Raw genomic sequence first — 24,107 nt, 5'->3', positions numbered from 1 at the left:
TATCCATGTCTCCCAGGAAAGGGCACGGTTATTTTGCCTGTATCCTTTTCGCCAGCACCTGGAGGTGTTCTTGGTCAACCAGGCTGTTATATGCGCGATTTCCGCCGTCTTCGGTATCTGATCTCAGGACTGCTGCGGACATAGCCAGCTTCCCGTACCACACTGCTGGGTGAGGGTTCTGGAGGAGGGTCCTTATAGTTACAGGAAATGGATGCTAGTCAGACAGTCCTTCGTCTATTGGGTCTTCTACACCACCAGATCGCCCGTTGGATGGGCCGCACTCCAGTTCCCCGCCTCTTGTGGGTGGTTGTATGGAGTGACCCTGTGCGCTCAGGAATCCTATTCCGGTTCGGCCAGACGGTGTTCCGCATGGTCTACTACTACGTTGGGTCACCTACCATACTCTTCCACGCTGTGGACGGTGGTTCAGTTAGCCCACTGCCATGGTGTAGTTCCGAGTGGGTCTCCTCGGTTGGCTCTGTGGGCCTTCTACATTGCACCACATGCTGGTTTGTAGGGTTCCTTACTTTCCAGGTCCCTCTCTGCATGCCTGCTACTGTCTGAAGGCTGGTATTTCGCTTCACTGTGTTTCCGTATGTGGGACCCGGCATGGCCATGGTCCTTTGGCCACGTAACCAGACTCTGCCTGAATGCTTTTCTACTCCACCAGGTCTCCTCCTCTGTTTCTGCTGATGCTGCAGCTGCAGTCCGGTCTCTGTTTCCAGGTGACCTCCTGCAAAAGGGGGTCCCGGTGGGTACATGGGACCTTTTTCTACCTGTACAGTCCAACGGTGTCTGCATGATTCCTGCTCCACATACACTCTTCTTCTCTTTATTCTGCGCCTGCAGTCTTGGGTGTGGCACCATTAGGGGATCAGGTGTGGGTTATTCTGCAGGCTCCAGGGACTTTCTCAACCACAGCAGCATCACTCTGTTCCCCTTCCTAAGGTTGCAATGTTGGGCTGCTAGAGGCATACCTCCTTTCCTGAAGTGCCTTTTGGATGTCTGCGGTTTCTTTCGTGTCTGCAGTCTTGTTACCCATGTCTGTGCCCCTCCATATGATAAGGCTGCTCTGTTGGTTTAGAGCTTACCTTTCCTTCTGTCCGGTGGGGTGTGCCTCTGGGCTTCCTGGCAATTTGTTTCCGCAGTTCTCTGGCATGGTTCCTGCTGCCCCTCCCTATACCTCCTGGTGCCTCTGGAATTTCTGTCCAGGGTGGCTCAGGCACCTACTCAGTGTGCAGGATTCTTATTCTTATGGGCACACAAGGTGGCTCCTCCATGCAGTGATGGGTTGTCGCTGGGACAGTTCTGGCCCCTTGGCTGTGGGGCAGCATTTCCCTGCTCCTACTGTGTCTGGCTCACCTGCCACTCCCCTTCCACAGGGGGTGCATGATCAGGGTGCTTGACATGGTCAGTACCTGAGTTTCATCTCGACCACCCTTGTTTTCCCTCCTCCTAGGGGGACTATTTTTGTTGTGCTTTTTCTATAGCTGAGATGATATCATCTCCCTGTTCCCAATATATAGGTGGGGTATCTGGCTGGCCACTTGTTTTTAGCTGGGAGCGCTCAACATGGCTTTTTACTGTCTAGGCTTGTGTGCTTCCTGTCCACCTTTGCAGCCTGGCTCTTTTTATTATTATTATTATTATTATTTTTATTTTTTTTTTGGTTATCTACTGCTGCTCACGTGGTCTTCACTTTCTCCTCTGTGGAGGAGTTTATCTTGTATGGGCGGCGACAGCTGGTCTAACCACAGTCTGTTGTTCGGGTCCTGCAGTTGCTCTTCTCCCTGGAAGTTTGTGTTCTTCCTTCCCTTTTGTCTGTGTCAGTTGTACTAACTTCCTGTGGCCATTACCGGAGATTCCTGGCTGGTTCCTCTTTTTTGTTTCCCCCTCCGTTCCCGTTCCACGGGGGCTTTTCTTCGGAGTGCTCTGGTCCGCTCGGACCTCTGGGATCCTAGACCGGATAGTCCTGTCCTAGACTGCTGTGGTGTGCCCTCCTTTCAGGCGACTCTTCCGGTCCTTGTGTCTAGGGGACAGTTGAGGTCTCGGGCATGTGTAGCGACCTGGTCCGGTCTCCTCCACAATCCCCTTTAGTGGTGCGATAGTTCTGTCCTGCTCTTCTGTAGAGTTTTCACAGACATCTGTTTTCCTTACTCCTCATGTATGAGTCTTCCAGGTGATTCAGGAACCTCCAACTCCCGTGTTGGCTGCTCCAGTGTTCTGGGATGTTCCTTTTTGGGGTCTTCAGCTTGTTCCTTGGCCGTTTGATTCACGGGTTCATCTTCTGGGTGCATTAGACATCTTTAGTTTCCATGTCTGTTTTTCCGGTACCCAGGATGCCCCCTTTTTCAGGGCAATCTTCTCCCTGGTAAGGCCTGACCTCGATTATTCTTTCCTCAGCTCCGTTTCGGTGTGGCTTCCCTGCCCTCCCCTCTCTTCTAACCAACTGCACAACAAAGTTCTGACTAAGCCCAATATTTCAAGGAGAGGGGGCAGAGGAGACAGCCGTGACAATTAACCCCTTTGCTACTTTGCAGCTCCCCAGCACCAAATCCTGGCCGGCCACATCCCAAGTGTGCACCACATCTTCAGTCAAAGAGCGCTGGGGGAAGCCACGGCATTAACCTCTCCGGTAGCTGCCTTTCAACTCTACAGCACAAGTCCTGGCCGGCCGCTTCCCAAAACCACAGCACATCTTCAAACAAGGTGCTCTGTCCCTCCAACGACTCTCCCTCACCCTTCCTCATCCCCAGCCATTACTCCACCAGCCTCCGGACCTCATAAGATCCTCCAGCGTCCACCATCCTGCTCCCTGCATGCTCGTCGCGGCATCTCCGGTAAGCCCATCTTCAGAGACTGATAGAAGCCGGCGTTCACCTGGGGAGGGAGGAGGAGCCCGGAGGAGGCGGAGCGGTGCAGCTCACGTTAATGCCGCACGGAGGACCTCCCTTTCCCCATAACTCAAATGGTTGAGTCTAGCAACGAGGACCCCCACTAATCTTCAGATAGTTTAATAGTCCTTAAAAATTACAATGTTTAAATGCAATAAGATTAGTCACTTACTAGTGTACTGTCTGTAGCTGAGATGCCTTCATTATTTGAGCATCCAGACACTTATAGGTACTCTTCGGTATCTTCATAAAATTTGAACAATGGCCCTCATTTACTAAGAGTGTTTCTTTTACTCTGTGTATTTTTCTCCCTGATTTACTAATGTGTCGCATGGGAAAAAATGTTGTGTCCTACGGGTTGGAAATATAGTCCCCCGCACAGCGCTATCATATGCCCCCAGCAGCGCATGTTATATATACCCCCCCCCCCCCCCCGCACAGCGCAATCATAAGCTCCCAGTAGCGTTATCATTGACAAGCATTTGATTAGCAGAGCATCTCTCCGGGAAGCCGCTGACCGATGCTCTGCTAATGCTCTGCTTGTCAGTGATAGTGCTTCAGAGGCATATGTGTATAGAAGCGAAGTGGGGACCAGATATATAGCGTTATCTGGTCCCCACTTCGCTTCTATACACAGTCCTCCTCAGTCCAACCACCACAGCTGCCCCATCGCCTCCCCCATCACCGGTGTTATAATTAACTGTTCCCGAGGTCCGCGATCCTTCTGGCTCCGGCGCTGTTGCTGTGCTCTGTCACTGTGCGCACTGACGGTGACGTCGCGTTGGGGACGTCACTCGTCACTGTGCAGCGCACAGCAACAGCGCCGGAGCCAGAAGGATCGCGGACCTCGGGAACAGGTAATTATAACACCGGGGATGGGGTGAGGCAATGGGGCAGCTTTGGTGGTTGGACTGAGGAGGACTGTGTATAGAAGCGAAGTGGGGACCAGATAACGCTATATATCTGGTCCCCACTTCGCTTCTATTCACAAATGCCTCTGTAGCGCGATCACTGACAAGCAGAGCATCGGTCAGCGGCTTCCCGGAGACATGCTCTGCTAATAAAATGCTTGTCATTGCGCTGTCCGGGGGGCATAGATATGTGTGTGTATGTATGTGTATATATAATATAGTGTGTGTGTGTGTGTGTGTATTTATTAGGGATCGAACGATTATCGGTATGGCCGATATTATCGGCCGATAATCACAATTTTGGGCATTATCGGTATCGGCAATTATCTTGCCGATAATGCCCCCCGCACCGCGACCGCCACCCCGCCGCACCGCACCCCCGACCCACCGCACCGCGTCTCACCCCCCTCACCGTGATGCTAGGCGGTATACCGGTATGGATTTTTGCCCATACCGCTATACCGGTCGGGCCCCTCCCCCACCCTCAGAGTCGATAAAAATTTTTTACTTACCCGTAATGGGGGTGGTCCGGGCCATCCATCCATCCTTCCTTCCTGTAGTGTCCGGGGGCGTTCCGGGTGAAGAGTGAACCGGTCCGGGCTGTCTTTCTTCTCCGGCGGTCATCTTCTCAACTCCGGACAGGCTCTGGCCTAGTACACTGCATAGACGCTGCTACGCAGTGACGTCAGGTGCGTTGCTGCGCACGGGCGTCACTGCGCAGCGACGTCTATGCAGCGTACTAGGCCGGAGCCTGCCCGGAGTGGAGAAGATGACCGCCGGAGAAGGACAGCCCGGACCGGTTCACTCTTCACCCGGAACGCCCCCGGACACTACATGAACGATAGATGGCCCGGACCACCCTGACAGGTAGGGGAGAGAAGCGGGTGGTGGCGGCGGCGGCCTATGGCCCCGCAAAAGCCACTGCAGATCATTGATTTAAAGCGCCCGCTTTTGTGTGTGTGTGTGTGTGTGTGTATATATATATATATGTGTATGTGTATATATATGTGTGTGTGTGTATATATATTTTTATATATATATATATATATATATATATATATATATATATATATATGTATATATATAGTGTGTGTATGTGTATATATATATATATGTATATATATAATATAGTGTGTGTATGTGTATATATATATATATATATATATATATATATATATATATATATATATAAAAATATTACACACACGCGGCGGGGGACAAGATATATAGAAGCTGTGGGGAGCCAGACATATACAAAAAACCCCCAGCTATTCTATATATCTTTGAGAACCCCACAGGGATCCCTGAATGGCTCTTCAGTACCGGCCATTCAGGGATCCCGGCGGGGAATTTGAAATTGAAAGTAAAATACATCGTACATCGCTGGGGAGTGGACCATGCTGCCCGCTCCCCTGCTTAATAACTTTTGATCGGATCTCAGAAGTGAGATCCAATGCGATCAACCCCTTTGCCCCTGTACTACTACCCCCAACATGGAACAGACCCTGTTCCATGATGGGGGTAGGATTTAGTCAGTTTGGAGTCCTTTCCCAACAGCTCAGAGCTGTCCGTTTTGGTGAAGAAAAATTCATAGGTTTTCCTGTGAGTTTTTCATCATACTCAGAGTTTTTTTTTTCTTTTCTTTTTTGTCGGGAACACGCCCCTTTTTGTGATAACCACTCCCATTTTGACGGGTTTAAAAAACACTCTGAGTGATGATATATTTTGTCGGGTTGTGCGACCAAATTTGTGTCGCATGGGCTATGCAACACAAATTTGGTCGCACAACCCGACAAAAAGATTTGGGTTGACATTAGTAAATGAGGGCCAATGTGTGCTGTGTTGGGTGCAAAGACTAGGGTGATGTAGTTGGTGTACATATTTAATGTGCGGGCCATGTAGTCAGTGCTGGATGCCCTCAGACAGCAGGAACTCATTAGAGCACAACCAGCACTGACTACAACAACCCCAGTACCTTAAATTCATTCACACTATAATTCCACATCCTCACAATATTCTACATGAAGGTGTGGACTTACCTGTTCACATAATAGAGATTGTGTACTTTAGCCTGGTCTTGTATTTTACAAAGCTTATTGTCTATATCCTTGTACACTTAAACTTGTCCTTTTCATTATCACCTTTATATAACGCTTATATTAGTTTAGTGCCATCTATTGGTCGCTGGGAAGTATCACATTCATTTTTTACAGCTTTTTTTATTTTGTAAAACTATTTAATTTAAGAACTCTAATGAAGCGTTTTCTTTCTTGATCATTGCTGAAGGCAATCCATAACTCGTCTGTCATGGGTACACTGTTGGGTGCCTGTGACTGATGTTTTCTATGGATAATATCTGTTCTGTTTTTGTTTTACTTAAACTAAACACTAAATTTAATCATTCGTATTTCTGCAGGTGCTGGTTAAGCAGCTTGACAACATCCTGACTGCTATAAATGATGTGTTAAATGAAAGGTATGTGAAGGAAGTATGAATGTCTTCTATGTGAATAATCCCTAGCAAAAAAAAGTTTCCAAAGATATGATATTCTTAATGTTGCCCTGAATGACTAACTGTAATCATTAATGTTGTGATATTAATACAATTGGTAATGTTTAGGTATGTTCACACACAACATATTTATTTTTACTGAAATTCCTGCAACTGTCCTTTATCTGAATGGGGTTTGCAGAAATCAATATGCTTGCTGCAGAAACCACTTTATCACAATTTTTGCACCAGATCTTAAGCACTTGCTTTATTTTAAAAAGTACCTGTCACCAAACAAGCTTTTCTAAACTTACTCGGGCTATGTTCCCTAACACCCCCTCCCGCCCTTAAAAATAAATAAAGAAATCCAGAGCTTTAAAAAGCTGTGTATCTTACCTTTCTTCTTGCTCACAGTGCAATCTTCCAGCAGGTGAAAGTAGGCATTTCCCAGCAGGCATGACATCACTGAAGCCTGCTGGGGGATCACTTCTGCCCTCACATCATAACGGTGCTGTGATGAATAGAAGACCTCAAGCTCTATGCCTCTTTCAGTAAGGCTCTGTGCAGCTTTCAATCAAGCTCAGAGCAGAGAAACCTTTCCTAAGTTTGGTCTCCTGCCAGGACGGGAGAAGACCAAACTCGCTGTATTGTGGCAGGGAACAGAAAAGTGCCACCTAGTGGTAATTTATTTTTCTATTCCATTTTAAACCTATTTATGTTGATAACTTCATAAGCAAGTGAATGGGAAAGTGTTTGCTATTTACACAAGGAACACTATATTACAAGCTTTATTTGGTGACAGGTACTCTTTAAGTACAATTAAGGTAACACATAAATAGAACATCAATGTGGAGAAGGACACTTTCACACTACCGTTATGTCCTTGCAAAAACTCCCGTCAGAAAGTCCATAAAACAGCCGGCAAAAAATCCCATTCATGCCAATGGGATTCTTTTGACCATCCTTTAGCGTAAGTTATGCCTAATGTCCGTTGTTTTTGACTGTGCAAATAACTGTGCATGCATTAAAGGACATGTCCGGTGCTCACTTTTCTTATTGTATCTGTTCCGGGCTGCAAAAAAAAAAAGAAAGCAAACTATCTCTTACCTGCCTACGCTCCCCCAGTGCTCCGGTACAGGTGTTGGTCCCCGGGCTGTATTCTTCTTACTTCCTGTTAGCCCGGCACGTCACATGGAGCTTCAGCCTATCACCGGCCGCAGCGATGTCCCGCCTCGGCCAGTGATAGGCTGAAACTCCTCCGTGTGACGTGCCGGGCTAACAGGAAGTAAGAAGAATACATCCTGGGGACCAAACACCTGTACTGGAGCACCGAGGGAGCGTAGGCTTTTTTTTTTTTTTTTTTGCAGACCCGGAACAGATACAATGAGATAAGTGAGCACCGGATATGTCCTTTAATTTTTGTCCATGGGTGACGAATGTTCACAAATGACATCCGTTCCTTGTCAGTTATTTTTATATTCCGTTATGTTATTGCTACTGAGCATGCTCAGTACAGAATCACAACCAGGAAGTCACATGAAAATAAAATAACGGTGCATGACGGATGAAATAATGGGTGATGACGGATGAAATAATGGGTGATAACGGATGGCACATGTCTGTTATTTTGACAGAATGTCCGTCAGAATTGGTCATTAGTTATCATCCGTTGTATTCGGTTATTTCATCCGTTTTTTTTCTTGACCCTTTATTGCTGAATAACGTGTCAGAATGCAGGAACATGACTGCAGTGTGAAAGGGGCCTTAAAGAGGTAATCCATGATTAGAAGAACAATACAGGTTTTTCTAATCCTAGATAACCTCTTAAAATTTGTCTTTGAGGCACATTGAACCTATTGGTAGTGTTTCTGTGTAAATAATCAAGCATATTTAGATCCTGTTCAAAGAAGTGTTGGAGAACCCATTAGGAGTCTGTTGCAGATCCCATCACATCAGACAGAAAAATTTGTGCTGTGCTGTGCTTCTAATTGCCGTAACCTGAGGGAAACTATTATCTGTTAGTGTACCTTTTTTTATTTCAACAAATTTGACATGTCAGAAGTTTGTTTTGGTGGCGTCCCACTACTGAGACCTAGGAAAAAGGGACAGAAGCACTGTGCCCCTTCATCTCTGCTTAGCAGATTTTAAAAGGTTACTCAATTAGCCAGCATTCGAAAGTAGTAACTTCCAAATGCTGGCCAGTGGGGGCTTCCGTTTCCACGCAGTGCATTTCTCTGTAAAAATAACACCTTATCTTCTGTAGGTCCATTCGGTTAAAATGATGCCCTACTTGTATAGGTTGGATATTGTCGTACTTAGGGAAAAAAATCCTAACTACATGCAGGAAAATTTATACGTAAAAAATTCTCATCTTCTAAACCCTATAACTTTTTTATTTTTCCGCGTACGGACCGCTATGAGGACTATTTTTTTGCGCCGTGTTGTATTGATCAGACTTTTTGATTGCTTTTTATTCATTTTTTTCATGATATAAAAAGGGACCAAAAATATGCTATTTTGAAGTTTGGAATTTTTTTGCGCGTACGCCATTGACCATGCGATTTAATTAACGATATATTTTTATAGTTCGGACATTTCTGCACGCGGCGATACCACATATGTTTATTTACATTTTTTTTTCTTTTATGGGACAAACTTTTATTAGGGAAGGGTTTAAATGACCTTAACTTTTTTTCACTTTTTTTTTTTTTGCAGTGCTATAGCTCCCATAGGGGGCTATAACACTGCACACTCTGATCGCTTTGCATGGATCAGCGAGATAGGGGCTCGATTGCTCAAGCCTGTAGCTCATGCTTGGAGCAATCAAACGCCGATCAGATGCAACGGAGCAAGGTAAGGGGGTCTCTGCTCGCGTCCTAGCTGATCGGGACATCGCGATAACCCTGATCAGCCCCACTGAGCTGCCGGGAAGCGTTTACTTTCATTTTTAGACGCGACGATCAACTTTGATCGCCGCGTCTGAAGGGTTAATAGCGCGGCACAACGATCGGTACCGCACACTATTAGCGCAGGGTCCCTGCTAACATTAGCACCCGGGACCGACCCGGTGTGATGCGTGGTCACGGTGTGACCCTGTTTTAAACACCTGGACGGGCGAAGGAGTTAAAGCAATCATTATACATATATTGCAGAAAGTCCTATTGCAGTTCTGTGTACCATTAGCTACCTGACGTGTGCAGAGCAGCATAGCGGGAGCAGCAGTGTACTTTAGTCCATTCGTTCTATTGATTGATTTGGGGGGGAGGGTGTTTTGTTGAAATGATGAGTACACTTTAAATAGTAATTCACTGGCGGTGTAGGTCGCCCTGTGGCTTCAATTATGAACAGAAGCCACAATGCCTGTATGATTTTCTTGGCCAAACCAAATAATGTTAAAGTGGCTGAGCTCCTGTACCCAGTCATGCAAATAAAGACCTCACTGTGTTGGGTTCTGAGCGAAAGTCAGTTGATATTGTTGAGATTTTGTAGCTGTATACTTGCTAAAGGTTTGCATTTTCTGTTTCTTTAGCAGTAAGCTTCTCCAGGAACTGCGGCAGGAGGGGGCACAGTGCTTGGGCTTGCTATGTGCTGCTCTGAGCTATGAGGCAGAGAAGATCTTCAAGTGGATTTTTAGCAAACTTAGCTCATCTTCTAAAGATGAAGTCAAACTTCTTTTCTTGTGTGCTACTTACAAAGCTCTAGAAACCGTTGGAGAAAAGAAAGCATTTTCCTCCGTGATGCAGGTGAGTATGGAAACAAACTTTACATTTCTTGCATAGCTTAGATAGCCCAGCCTCTGGATGGATGCTGAAGTGATCTGATTTTTTTTTTTTAAAGGCTTGTTTAAAGGAGTATTCCAGGATATAAAAATGGTCTTTCAGACTGCCGGCAGTAAAAAAATAGAGATACATACCTGCTGTTGCTCCCCCGGTAACCCGCTCCGGCCTCCGCCATAATCCTCTTACTGGTTGCCGGTGAGTTATACTGCACTCAACTGGCCCTGGTGCCGGGGCCGAAAACGTCACACTGCTGCTCAGCCTATCACCGGCAGAGGTGGGACTTTGTGCGTCAGTTGATTGAGTGTAGTATAACTCACCGGCAACCAGGAAGAGGATTTTGGCTTAGGCCGGAGCGGGTTACCGGGGGAGCAACAGCAGGTATGTGTATCTTTTCTTTTTTTTTTTTTTTTTTTTTTTACTGCCGCCAGTCTGAAAGACCATTTTTATATCCCAGAATACTCCTTTAAACTTAAGAGTGACTATTTTGGAAATTTTGAGTGAATGGAGCTGTGCAGGAATGGAAATAGTCCAAAGGGGCGCTGTACTCCACAAAGACATGGCCATTAAATTCTTGTGATCTGTTTTGATCGCAGGAGTGTCAGAACCACCTGTCAGTAATCCTATGTAGGATAACGCCTCTCACTGTACACTATTTGAGTAACAGCACCAACCATTTTAAATAGTTTATTTTCCAGTCTTTTTTCTTATTTTTATTCATTATCCACTTCATTATAAAATGTATGTTGTGTGTTTTTTTTTGTTGTTGTTTTTTTAGTTGGTAATGACCAGCTTACAGTCAATCTTGGAGAATCTAGATACACCAGAATTGCTGTGTAAATGTGTGAAATGCATCCTGCTTGTGTCCCGTTGCTACCCACATATCTTCAGCACAAACTTCAGGGTGAGCCTTTCTATATATAAATAAAATGTGTGTTCTTTATGTGAAGGATACCTGATTGGATTGACCAAAATGAGCTTTGACCCTTTTTTTTTTTTTCTTTTCTTAAGGACACTGTTGATATTTTGGTTGGATGGCACATTGATCTTACCCAGAAACCTTCCCTCACACTACAAGTGTCAGGTAAGGTTACTAGGCACTGCCTGAACAGATGCGAAGCTGTGTGTTTCCGTAGATCTCTTATGTAAAAATGTACATTTCTGAAACACCATGAAAAGAAACCTGACCTCTGACTAGTGACCTGCAGAATGCCTTATTTGCAGCAGAGACTAGCTTATCAAGTAAATGCTTTTAAATTTACTATTGTAGATGTTATTCCTGTTAGTCATTTTTGTCTCGAATTTGCTTGAATGTCATAAGTTAATCCTTTTCTTGGCTTTATACTTGCAGGCTGGCTACAAAGTCTGGAGCCATTTTGGGTTGCTGACCTAGCATTTTCCACTACTTTGTTGGGGCAGTTTTTGGAAGACATGGAAGCCTATGCTGATGTAAGAAGCTCTATACTAAGCTCTATGTTATATGGTAATCTACATTACTTTGTGTAGCTTTATGGTTAATTCATTTTTGATTTCAGGATCTTGGTAACATTGCCTCTGGTGAATCCGTTGATGAAGACATTCCTCCTCCATCAGTTTCATTGCCTAAGCTCGCTGCTCTTCTGAGAGTGTTCAGTACGGTGGTTCGAAGTATTGGGGAAAGATTCAGTCCCATCAGAGGTCCCCCGATTACAGAGGCTTATGTCACAGATGTAAGGAAAAAATAATACTGCAGTGGAAATCATTGTCATTGGTTTTATTCGTTTAATACAGTGTGTCCCACCCAGGGTGCCTCCAGCTGTTGCAAAACTACTACTCCCAGCATGCCCGGACAGCCGAAGGCACCCTGGTTGGGAAACACTGCTTTAATAGGTCACAGGTTTTCTGGTCCAAACCCACTTTCCTCTATAAGCCAAACTCGGCCACATTGCATGGCCACTATGTAAGTCTTGGTTCACACTACGTTTGTAGTGTCGGTTCATTTTTGCCCCGTATACGGATTTCCCGTATACCACGGTTTTAGGTCCGGTTAGAGAACCGCATACAGGGCAAAAATAAGCCGACCGGAGTCAGTGTTTGACTCCGGTCTGCTCATTGAAATGAACGGGGTTCCGGTCGGATCCTGCTGGGGTAAGGGAGCAGCCGGTTTTTGCTCCTCCCAACCATATCCGGTGTGAGGTGGTTTTTTGCGCCTCCGTAGATCCATGCGTCCGCTCCTCCCCCAGCTCTCCGAACATTTCCGAAGCTAGAAATGGGGGAGGGCAGAGCAAGGGGAAGGAGAAAGTGCACGCCCCCTCCCTCATCTCCCCTCCCTGAGCTCGGCTGCTGGATCTCTACGGCCACGACCCCTCCCTGAGGACATAGATCGCCACGGCAGGTCCCCTCCCTCATCTCCCCGAGCTGAGGACGTAGAGCAGTGCTCCCAATGAGCTCTATGTGTAAAGGGGGACAAACTGTACGGGCTAAATGTCCCCCTTTAGCGTGTACAGTAGGTCCCCCTTTACACATAGAGCTCAGTATGTCCCTCTTTAGCTTGTGCAGTCTTTAGCCCGTACAGTATGTCATCCTTTGTCCCCCTTTAGCCTGTAGCCCGTGCAGTATGTCCCCCTTTGAGGGGACCTGCCGTGGCGATCTATGTCCTCAGGGAGGGGGCGTGGCCGTGGAGATCTGCGTCCAGCAGCCGAGCTCCGGGAGGGGAGATGAGGGAGGGGGCTTGAACTTTCTCCTTCCCCTTGCTCTGCCCTCCCCCAGTTCTAGCTTCGGAAATGTTCGGAGAGCTGGGGGAGGAACGGACGCATGGATCTACGGGGGCGCAAAAAAACACCTCACACCGGCACCCGTACACTACAAACGCAGTGTGAACCGGCCCTTATACTTAATTACCCCTGCTTAGAAAGCTTTCTCCAGTAAAATACATCACTGTTACAGCTGCAATGTTAAAGCAGTCCTCTCTCATGACACAACTGCTGTAAACCTGTCTGTCTAGCAGATTCCCTACATTATGTAGAGCAGCAGTAAGCATCACAAGTGTTTTTTTTTTTTTGGGTCAGTAAACTTAAGACCTCTCTTCTGACATACCGTATTTATCGGCGTATAACACGCACTTTTTAGGCTAAAATTTTTAGCCTAAAGTCTATGTGCGTGTTATACACCCCCAGGAAAGGCAGGGGGAGAGAGGCCGTCGCTGCCCGCTTCTCTCCTCCTGCCTTTCCTGGGGTCTAGAGCCCTGCTGCCGGCCATTCTCTCCCGCTGGCTATCGGCAGCCAGGGGGAGAGAAGGGGCAGTGGCACCCATTGCCGGCGCCGCTGCCCCGTCAGTGCGCCGTGCAGTGCATAGCATTGACGCAGGGGACGCACCCCGGAGGCCTGAAGCAGCGCGGACCCGACCCCGGCAACAGGTAATTATGCCACCGGGGATGGGGGGAGGCAACGGGGCAGCGGCGCCGGCAATGGGTGCCGCTGCCCCTTCTCTCCCCCCGGCAACGATAGTCAGGGGGACAGAACGGGCAGCGGCGCAGATAACCAGGGGGAGAGAAGGGCCTGCAGCAGTGCTCTAGACCCCAGGAAAGGCAGGGGAGAGAAGCCGGCAGTGACGGCGCCTCTCCCCCTGCCTTTCCTGGGGGTGTCTCGGGGTATACACGCGCACACACGCACCCTCATTTTACCATGGATATTTGTGTAAAAAAAATTTTTTTACCCAAATATCCTTGGTAAAATGAGGGTGCGTGTTATTGGCCGGTGTGTGGTATACCCCGATAAATACGGTATCCGTTTTAGTAAAGATCAGTTCTGTAGCATCTTTTTGTCATAGTTTACATTGTACCGTTTCTCTTCTGCTCCTAGAAAGTTAAAAATAGATTATTAAAGGAACATGAGGAAAAACATATCTCCTCTTTGGGGCCGCGGATCACGGCTGACATGCCCCCTCCATGTATCTCTATGGGAGAGCCGGAGATAGCCGAACGGCTCTCCCATAGAGATATATAAAGGGGGTGTGTTGGCTGCTGCATCGTGTAGGGTTTGTGATGCACCGCTCCCGGGGAAAGCCAGAGCCCCATTGATCTCCTTTAGTTTTTTTTTTTTTTTTTCTTTTGCTTCCTAGCAAAAAAAAATTGTTCTTTAAGGATAATATTGTTTACTTTTATTTGGACATCTGTTGCTCCACACAGAAACTATGTATGATGTATAGGGGAAATATTCCTTGCAGACCTGATTGACCTAACTTTTTCTTTCTAATTTTCTTGTGGTAATCTAGTTGACTGGTTATTTGGGTATGCAAGTTTAACATTGTATACAGTATATTTAGGTATATATACTTATTTATTTGCAATTATCCCCTTTAGTATTTTTAATGTCATTTATGGGAATCGGTGATTTGTGGGAATCTTTTCAACAATGTCCCAAAAGTCTTCATTTCTCGGTCGCTCTTCATTGGGGGACACCTTACAGATGGGTATATGCTCTTGCCACTAGCTGGCGCTAACACCAGGAAAAATGTACCTGCCCACCTGCAGTGAGGTAATCAGTTTTAGCTAGTGTCAGCAGGAGGCAAAACACAGGTCTGGGAGCTTCCCAGACCTTGTGGTTTTTTATTTATTTTTCTAGTAAGAGTTTAGTTAGGTTTTTTTTTTTTAATTCCCTTTGTTTCCTTTTTTCAAGTGGGGGTTCAGGAGCATGGAGCTACCTGTTCCCCCATATGCGGCTAAGGGGCAAGGGTCTTTAATGAATGCACCGTTAACCCCTTCCCGCCAACGGCCAGCGCCTGGTGTTGCACCTTGGGTCCAGGTCCCCCTATCCCCTATTTTCCATGCTCGTCCCGCTGTTGCAGCCTGATGGGATGCAGGTGACTAAAAAGCTGGCTGAAGACATCTCTAGGTGACTGAGGTGAGTATACACCCCCCCCCCTCCCCTTGTGTAGTGAGTGCAGTGTTATTATGCCCCTCTTTCTGGGGCTATTTGGGGCTACGGTGCGCAGCGCTATAGTGGGGGGTTAATAGGGAGCTGCGTTAGTTTTTTCCTGGCCGGGGTGCTTTCTGCTTTTACTTTCATCTTTCCCGTCAGCTGGAGCAGTCACCTACTCACCTCTGTGCACAGCAGACCTGGCAGGGGGTGCGCTCCACGGTGCTCAGCCGGCGGGAGTTCGGGGACCATGGCGGCAAGTAACTTCACCTGTAGCTCCGCCCTTCTTCCCCTTATTCTCGCATGAGCCAAGGGGTCAGGCAGTTCCTCCTTCAGCTCCTGTGCTGCTTGGGGCTGTTTCTGCGGCATCTATCTCTGCCCTCCCTGCTGCCGGGGCCAGCAGCGCTCCCTTAGCGCAGTTCTTTTGCTCCCGAGCCATTGGCCCGGAGGGAGATTATTATAATGCCAATATCCCCTACCTCGGAGCTTGCGACGGTTGTAGCAGGCACTTCTATAGCACGCCGCTATGAACAGTCACTGCTCCAGGGGATTCCTGTCTACCTGCAGGTTAGTTTTATACACTTTGCAGGGCACCTTGAGCCCCATGCTCCATTCCAGCTACAAAAAAAAAGTATTCCTTGGTCATTCATGCTATTTGGGGTGGTTTGGCACCCTCTTGTGGCCAATAATTGTACTCTAATTTCTATTGCAGCCTGGCAGGCATACCTGTTCTTTGAAGCTGCTTTATTTGTCTGTCACCCTGGCAGGTGACCTACTATTCACCTATTCACAATCGACATTAGCCGCTTAAGGTACCCCTCTGGCATCCCTGATGCTGCACTGTGGCTCATGGTCGGGGAGCATATGTCATCCACCGTGGTAGTTTATTGCCGGGGATTCACTTTCCCTTAAACTACCGGGGTATATTTTCAAGCAAACTGTTCTCTCCTACCACTGCGTGCCATACAAGTGAAGCTCTTTGGCATTCCTGGCAGAAGCCCCGGTTTCCCTTGAGATTCATTATCTGTCAGGTCTGCCGGCCTCACATCCTGGGTTGTCCTTAGCATGACATGCTTTATGATTCCCTTCCCCACAGGCTGCTGCATCTGCGGCTAGTGCCCCGGATCCCCACATCCAGTGCAAGGTCTCCATTAGAATATTCCAGTGGGGGCATGGATTGGATCCTAGATTATGCCAGACCGTAGTCTCACCTTTCACTCATTTCACAGTTGCCACGTCCATGGCTGGCACTCCGGTACCCCACTACATGAGAGGTATCCGAAGGATGACCCATTGTATGCTATGGACCCATACCAGTAAGCCAGACAGTGGTCTGCATGGTTGTTCTCTGCTGCCTTTCTCTCATCACTCAGCTGATGTATCTGCATCTGGAGTTCCAGTACCTCTCTACTGTGCAAGGTGCCGACGGAATGACTCGTTGTAGACTATGGACCCACTCCAGTAAGCCAGACAGTGGTCTGCATGGTTTCCTACACCGCCTGTCACACATCACACGACTGTTGTATCTGCAGTTGGAGATCCGGTGCCTCACTACTTTGCGAGGTTCCGATGTTGGGTCACGTTGTCTACACTGGACCCACACCAGTAAGCCGGACTGTGGTCTGCATGGTTTCCTACACTGCCTTTCACACATCACTCAGCTGATGTATCTGTGCTGGAGTTCAAGTACTTCCCTACTGTGCGGGGTGCCCAACGGAATGGCTTGTTGTCGACTCTGGATCCATACCGATGAGCCAGACCGTGGTCTGCATGTTTTTTCTCTGCCACCTGTCACAAGTCACGCGTTTTTGCGGTGGGAGTTACGGTACTCCACGGCTGTGCGTGGTATGCGTTGAATGGACCCAGCGTCTCCTACGCACCCTATTCAGGATGACAGGGATGAATTCTATGACTCCTCTGCCTCCCTCTGTCTCCCAGGGGACGGGGTTTCTGGGACTCCCTGTCCTCCCACTGGTGACAAAGGGGCTCAGTTATCGCATATCTGACTGTTCCATTTTTACCAATCAAACCAATCTCACTTCACTATGTGTTTTAGTATGCTGGACCAGCGTGGCCATTGTCCCTATGCCACATAACCAGACTGTCTCTGCTTGGTTTTCTAATCCGCAAGGTCACCTCCCCCATTTATGCCAATGCCGCGGCTGTAGTCCGGTGTGTCTCTTGCCGGTCGTAGTCCCGCAATGTGTATATCTGGGTTCTTGGGACTTCTTCTACCTGTAGGTCAGACTGTGTCTGCATGTTTCCTGCTCCACATACATTCTGCATCTCCTGTGTGGCATCGTTGGTTTCTAGCACCTTTTAGGAGATGGGGGTGTGTTTTATTTTTATTTTTTTCTGCAGGTCCAAGGGACTTTCTCGGCTAGAGTTTCCTCTTCTAAGGTTGCAATGTGGGTCTGCTTGAGACATACCTCCCTGCCTGCCGGTCCTTTTGGATGCCTGCGGCTTCGTTCGTGTCTGCTGTCTTGGTACCCCACTGCTGTCGTGAGGTACCCATGTCGTGTCTCTACATATGCTGTGGCCACTCTGTGTTGAGCCCACCGTTCCTTCTTTTCGGTGGGGGGTGCCTCGGGGCTTCCGGTGATTTTGTTTCCGCAGTTCTGCGGCAGTTGAGCACTTCTGTTCTGGTCCTGGGGCGTCAGTCAGTTCAGCCCCTCCCTATGCCTCCAGGTACTTTTCCGGGGTTTCGGTCCGGGGTGGCTCATGCACCTACTCGGTTGCCCTCGTCACCGTCTGGCATGGCTCTCAACACATCTTGTATTTTTGCACAGCTCCATTGTGAAGAGTTTCCATTCCTCTGGGGACACATGGTGACTCCTCCAGATAGCGATGGGCTGTCGCTGGGCCTGGGGGCTACGTCCACCCAGTACTTGTCCCGTGGCTGTGCTCCTACAGTGCCTGGCGCACTTTGCCAGTCCCCTTTCTACAGGGGGTATGGGGATCAGGGTGCTTGGCATGAGTCGGTACCTAAGTTTTCTCTCATCCACCCTTGTTTCCCTCCACTGGGGGAATATTTTGTTGTTTTTTCTGCCGCCAAGATGTCGCCATCTCGCTGTTCCCACTAAGGGAACATAGGTGGGGTATCTGACTGGGCCCTTGGTTTTTGCTGAGAGCAATCAACTTTTTATTTTTTACTGTCCACCATTGCAGCCTGGTTATCTGCTGCTGCTCTCGCAGCCTTGGCTCTCCTCTGGTGGGAGGAGTTTGTCCTTTTGTATGGCCGGCGTCAGCTGGTCTGGCCACCGTCTGTTGTTTCGGGTCCTACCATTGCTTTTTTTTTCCTCCCTTGGAGCAACCTCCCTGGAAGGGTGTGTTCTTCATTCCCTTTTGTTTGTGTCAGTTTGTACTGCACTGACTCCATAGTCTTCTGGAGTAACATTCCTTTGCCCAGAGCCTGAGAGTCCCTGCTGGGTTCTCATTTGTTTCCCCCTCAGTTTCCGTTCTGGCAGGATGTTTCTTCGGAGTGCTCTGGTCCGCTTTGACCTCTAGCGTCCAACACCGGTTGGTTTCCTTGGCTTGGACTCTGTCCTAGGATGCTGTGGCGTGCCTTCCTTTCAGACGGCTCTTCCGGTTCTTTGGGCCTTGGTGATGGTTAAGGTCTCGGGCAGGTGTAGTGATCCGATCCCATTAGGTGGACCGGTCTTTCTGTACTGCGCTCCTTCACTTCTTCATTTTTCCATATGGACGTTTGTTGTCCGTGGAGTTTTCGCGGATGTCTGTTCAGGTGTGCGTCTTCCATTACGGGTCCGTCTTCCAGATGGCTCAGACATCTCCAGTTTCCATGTCTCTCTGGTATCTGGGGTTTCCCCTTTTCAGGGCCTTCCACTACTTTTTTTTTTTCTTCTTCGGGGTCCAGGTCCTCCCGAGATAGATGGCATTTAGGTCTTCCGGATTACACCAGTGCGGCTACTGTCGCCTTCCCTGTGCTCATGGCTTGCCCCTGGGTCAGGTTTTTTTTGGGTCTGAAGCTGTTCTGTTCTTTCTTCTCTATACCAGACCTCTCCAGAACGGATTCAGTCTCTTTTTTTTTTCCTGTAGTTTCTGGTCTGCATCTCCTGTGGAGATCAGGTGTCCGCTGATCTCCCTGTTGTGTTCCTGGGACTTTTTCCTATCTGCTTCCGGGATGGTTGTGGCCCATCTGGCTCCCTGGTCGACCCTTTCTGGTCTCTCTATAGGCACCGGGGGTGTTGAGTCTACAAAGGATGGTCCCTTCTTTTGGCGTCCTAGTCCATCTCCATGGACCGGGGTTCTTCCAGGAGCTCTATTTCTGGGCCTTGTTTAACTCTGGCCTGGGGGGCTCGTCCGCAGGCCTTGTAGTCTCTGGAGTTCAGTCTCTTAACTGACTCCTTTTCTCTGGTGGTTGGTTTTTCCCATCCTAGGGGACTGCTTTGGTACGTCCCATCTGTAAGGTGTCCCCTAATGACAGCGACTGAGAAAAGGAGATTTTTTTTTTTTTTTTGTGCTTACCGTAAAATCTCTCTCGTAGCCTTCATTGGGGCACACCGCATCCACCCATTTCTTCATCTTCTTTCCAGATTACTTTTTCCGATTCTTGGGTTTTTTATCCGGGATTCCTTTCTAGGGTCCTTCGGACATTTCTTGTTGGCTTCTCCTACTGCCTTGTGACAACTGATTACCTCACTGCAGGTGGGCAGGTATATCCTGCCAGGGTGGAGCCTTTTTTTTTCCTAGTGTCAGCGCCTCCTAGTGGCAAGAGCATATACCCATCTGTAAGGTCTCCCCCCAATGAAGGCTACGAGAGAGAGATTTTACGGTAAGCACAACAAAAATCTCCTTTTTTACTTATGAATAGGCATGTTCTCCAAAGGCTTTAAGTGTTACTGTCCTATTTTGTTCTTCAGATCTTGTATCGAGTGATGAGGTGTGTTACTGCAGCCAACCAGGTGTTCTCTTCAGAGACTGTATTAACAGCTGCCAATGAATGTGTTGGTGTATTACTTGGTAGTATGGATCCCAACATGGCAATACACTGTGAAATGGTAATCGCATACGGGTTAGACCAGCTGGAAAACTGCCAGACATCTGGTACTGATTACATTATCTCTGTCCTCAATTTACTAACCCTGGTAAGAATATACTAATATTTTTCTCATCAGTAAGAAATTGTAAGATTTGGAAGAATCCATAAGGATGTAAATTTTATACGTTGTTTTATTTTTTCAGATTGTTGAACAAATTAATACAAAATTACCTTCAACTTTTGTGGAGAAACTGTTTATGCCCAACTCAAAGCTGCTTGCATTACGATTCCATAAGGAAAAAGAAGTAAGAAATTGATTGTCTTGGATGCATTCATTTATATTTCTTGCATGTTTCATTGGTGGACATAGAAGACAGTGGGATATAGGCTGGTGCCACTAGTAGGCGACGCTAAACAAGAAAGTGTTAGCTCCTCCTATTAATGCTTCATGCCTACTTAGCGTTCATAGGAGGCAGATCTTTTAGTCTCTGGGGGTCTGGATGTGGGCTGCCACACTAGTCGTAATCCCGTCTAAGGGTGCCATGAACAGAAGACCAAGCAGCATGCTGCCATGTCCTTTCCTCCACCTCCTTTTACCCATCCCCTTCTCTGCCACCACCACCTCAGTGCCGGTTCTCCACAATATAGGCGAGGTTATCAAAGCGATGATGCTAAGCATGTCTTAAGATGCAGGACAAATGAGCATACTACGAGCTTAGGGGTTCACCCTCTGTTTTTAACACCTAGGTCATTCTGGTATTGCTTGGCTGCATTTTCTTCTGTCATTTGTCCTCACAGAGGTCCCCACCTCCCCTTGGTCCAGGTTGAGTTTTCTCTTGTACTGTGTGCCTTCTAGCGTTCCTCATTGGCATGTTGTTGGCACTCATTTGCTGCTGGGGATCCTCCAGCCTGCGAGGTTAGGCCCCTGACATCCCCCCCCCCCCTTTTGAATCCCAAAGCCTTCTCCTGGATCCATCCCCCTCTACCAGCCATTTTGGCCCCCTAGCTGCCCTCCACTGTTTCACTACATGAACTTATAGTGGGTATAATGGTTGACGTTTCCGGACCTCCCTTTCCATAGTGTTATTCCTCCAGGCTTGCATTTCTCAAGTCCTGTGACATGTATTTTTTCAACTTGTTCTGGGCAGGTCGCCCCTTATAGCTTGCTCCTTCATCCTTTACAAGTCAATTGTCATTTCTCTTGCCCCTCCTCTGTCTAGTGCCCCTTTTCTTTTGTTTCTGCCTCCCTTGGGGTCTGCTTTTGGACCTTTTACTCTTTTATGTCGCCCCCCCCCCCCCCCCCCCCCAATCAATCGTGAGATAGTGATTTTTGTTTTCTGTAAAATCATCTTCTCGCTGTTTCATTGGGGGACACATCATCCACCCAGTTATTTTATTGTGGTTTCTTCGTCTTCACTAGTTGCAGTGCTTTATGAATTTTAGCATCTAGATCAGTGTTTCCCAACCAGGGTGCCTCCAGATGTTCCAAAACTACAACTCCGAGCATGACTGGACAGCCAAAGGCTGTCCGGGCATTCTGGAAGTTGTAGTTTTGCAACAGCTGGAGACACCCTGGTTGGGAAACACTGATCTAGATTAATTAAATCTTGCACCTATACTTTCTCAGGAATGTTTTTGCTTTTAATTTGTGTTATTTCCATTGCTGCAAGACATATACTATGTTTTCAGTTTGGTTTCTTAGCCTAAAAGTGGTTTGCTTTGACTTTAATACAATGAACTATCCTTAGGATAGGCCATAAATATTAGATTGATGTGGGCTCTTTGTTCTTTACAAGACACATCTCTGTACATTTTGCAGTGGCAGTGCTTGGTAATGCATCTCACTAAAGCATTGTCCCAACTGCAGTACCAGGGGCAGCCCCTATAAAATATATGGTGCATTCTCTGGTAAACAATAAAGAGGCCGCAGCGCTACAAAGTGTGTTGTGGTCTTTTGACTTAACTGACTGATAGTGCTGGGACTTGGACCTCACTGATCAAGGATAGGTTGTAAAGTCAAATGTATGTTATCTAAAAGTTTAAAATTTTTAATATGTTGAATTTTAACATTAGGTTATTGGGGCAGCCAATGCCCTGTACCAGGCAGTATTGACCCTGAAGAACATTCCGGTTTTGGAGACTGCATATAAGCTGATTTTGGGAGAAATAACATGTGCTTTAAACAGTCTATTGAGCTGCCTGCAACTAGCTGAAGCTTGTGCCGAAATTCAGCATGAAGCCTTTAAGAACCATACTTTTGGTGTGGACAGTGCGAAGTTTGTTGCTGTATTTGACCTGAATGTTCTAACCACAATTGGAAACGCAAAAAATTCACTGATTGGGGTAAGTCTTATAATTCCTATATGAAAAAACATATTATACCTCTAGACAAAATATAGAAGAAATAGCCAACATCCAGGAGTGCAGTGAACAGGTATCTTTACTCGTGCAGATAAAACGGCAAAGCCAGCAGATACCTGTTCACTGCACTCCTGGATGCATTATATTACTTCTATATTTTGTCTTGGACGCCTGCAGGGGTGCGGCCTGCTCATCCGTGCACAGGTATGCTGGAGAAGAGTGTAGCGGTTCACTCCTTTTTGTCTCAAATCATGTTTCAGCTTATAAGTCGTAAATGAAAAATGTATGCACATGAAGCATGCCCCCAGCAAAATGCAGTCCAATTCGTCATGTTTCTTAAAAAAAAACTCCATACTTTGCAACACTATTTATGACCCTATGTTCCAGTATTATATAAATCATGTCTGTCTTTGTTTTGGGGTTTTTACAGATGTGGGCTCTGTCACCCACTGTGTTTGCTTTGCTGAGTAAGAATCTAATGATCGTACATGAAGACATTGCTGTTCACTATCCAGAAGTGCAATACTCTGTACTCTGCACGTTGTATTCACATTGTACCAGGTATGGAGATGCATGTTACGTGTGTGTGTGTGTATATGGAACTTTTTGTATGTTCATAATTTAAATATAAAGTTTCCTTTTTGTAGGCATGATCACTTTATTTCCAGTAGTCTCAGTTCATCTTCTCCCTCACTGTTTGATGGAGCAGTGATCAGCACAGTAACCACTGCCACCAAGAAGCATTTCTCTGTAATCCTGAATCTGATTGGATTGTTACTGAAGAAAGACAATATTTACCAAGATTCTCGGTAACTGAATTTACTCTTACTTATTTTTTGTGTGTGGTGATAACTTTTGGGAACATTTTTCCTTTTTATCTGATGGGATCCAATCCCATTCTTGTCACCAAATAGTTTCCACAGTTTTAAAAATAATGCCCCCCTAAAAATGAAGGTGGCTTTCAAGTAAGGAAGAGTGAGCTGCAATACCAGTCATTAGTGGTGTTGGGTAATCTTATACCCCGTTAACTTCTCCATGTGGAAATGTCTTGTAGATAGCATTTATTCTATGTTTTATTTACCACTCACAAACATGTTCTTGATCCATTTTCTTTTAACCCCTTAAGGACCAAGGACGTACCGGTACGTCCTTGGTCCTGCTCTTCTGATATAACGCGGGGTTACACAGTAACCCCGCGTCATATCATGGCGGGCCCGGCGTCATAGTGAAGCCGGGACCCGCCTCTAATAGCGCGCAGCGCCGATCGCGGCGCCGCGCGCTATTAACCCTTTAGCCGCGCGCTCAGAGCTGAGCCGCGCGGCTAAAAGTGAAAGTGAAAGTTGCCGGCTAGCTCAGTCGGGCTGTTCGGGATAGCCGCGGCTAATCGCGGCATCCCGAACAGCTGACAGGACAGCGGGAGGGCCCCTTCCTGCCTCCTCGCTGTCCGATCGCCGAATGACTGCTCAGTGCCTGAGATCCAGGCATGAGCAGTCATGCGGCAGAATCGTTGATCACTGGTTTCTTATGAGAAACCAGTGATCAACATAGAAGATCAGTGTGTGCAGTGTTATAGGTCCCTATGGGACCTATAACACTGCAAAAAAAAGTGAATAAAGATCATTTAACTCCTCCCCTATTAAAAGTTTGAATCACCCCCCTTTTCCAATAAAAAAAAGTGTAAATAAAAATAAACATATGTGGTATCACCGCGTGCGGAAATGTCCGAATTATAAAAATATATCATTAATTAAACCGCTCGGTCAATGGCGTGCGCGCAAAAA

The 24,107-nt window shown here is 47.0% G+C and overlaps 1 protein-coding gene across 2 annotated transcripts in view; it reads left to right on the top strand.

The window, feature by feature from the left end:
- The window catches only part of SMG1 (SMG1 nonsense mediated mRNA decay associated PI3K related kinase), a 164,657-nt gene that overhangs the window by 28,131 nt on the left and 112,419 nt on the right, over window positions 1–24,107 (top strand). The window contains exons 5-15 of one of the 2 annotated variants that reach the window (XM_056537145.1): window positions 6,222–6,280; window positions 9,828–10,038; window positions 10,850–10,975; window positions 11,083–11,155; window positions 11,423–11,520; window positions 11,607–11,780; window positions 19,847–20,071; window positions 20,169–20,270; window positions 22,039–22,308; window positions 22,757–22,887; window positions 22,974–23,135. In XM_056537145.1, coding sequence (XP_056393120.1) covers window positions 6,222–6,280; window positions 9,828–10,038; window positions 10,850–10,975; window positions 11,083–11,155; window positions 11,423–11,520; window positions 11,607–11,780; window positions 19,847–20,071; window positions 20,169–20,270; window positions 22,039–22,308; window positions 22,757–22,887; window positions 22,974–23,135 — 1,631 coding nt within the window. Of the gene's footprint in view, window positions 1–6,221; window positions 6,281–9,824; window positions 10,039–10,849; window positions 10,976–11,082; window positions 11,156–11,422; window positions 11,521–11,606; window positions 11,781–19,846; window positions 20,072–20,168; window positions 20,271–22,038; window positions 22,309–22,756; window positions 22,888–22,973; window positions 23,136–24,107 lie in introns of both variants that reach the window. The other variant, XM_056537144.1, reaches the window with a different exon arrangement.

The sequence above is a fragment of the Hyla sarda genome, chromosome 8 (genome assembly GCF_029499605.1).
Source record: "Hyla sarda isolate aHylSar1 chromosome 8, aHylSar1.hap1, whole genome shotgun sequence".
Taxonomy (NCBI): Eukaryota; Metazoa; Chordata; class Amphibia; order Anura; family Hylidae; genus Hyla; species Hyla sarda.
This window is presented reverse-complemented; position numbering and strand designations above follow the sequence as displayed.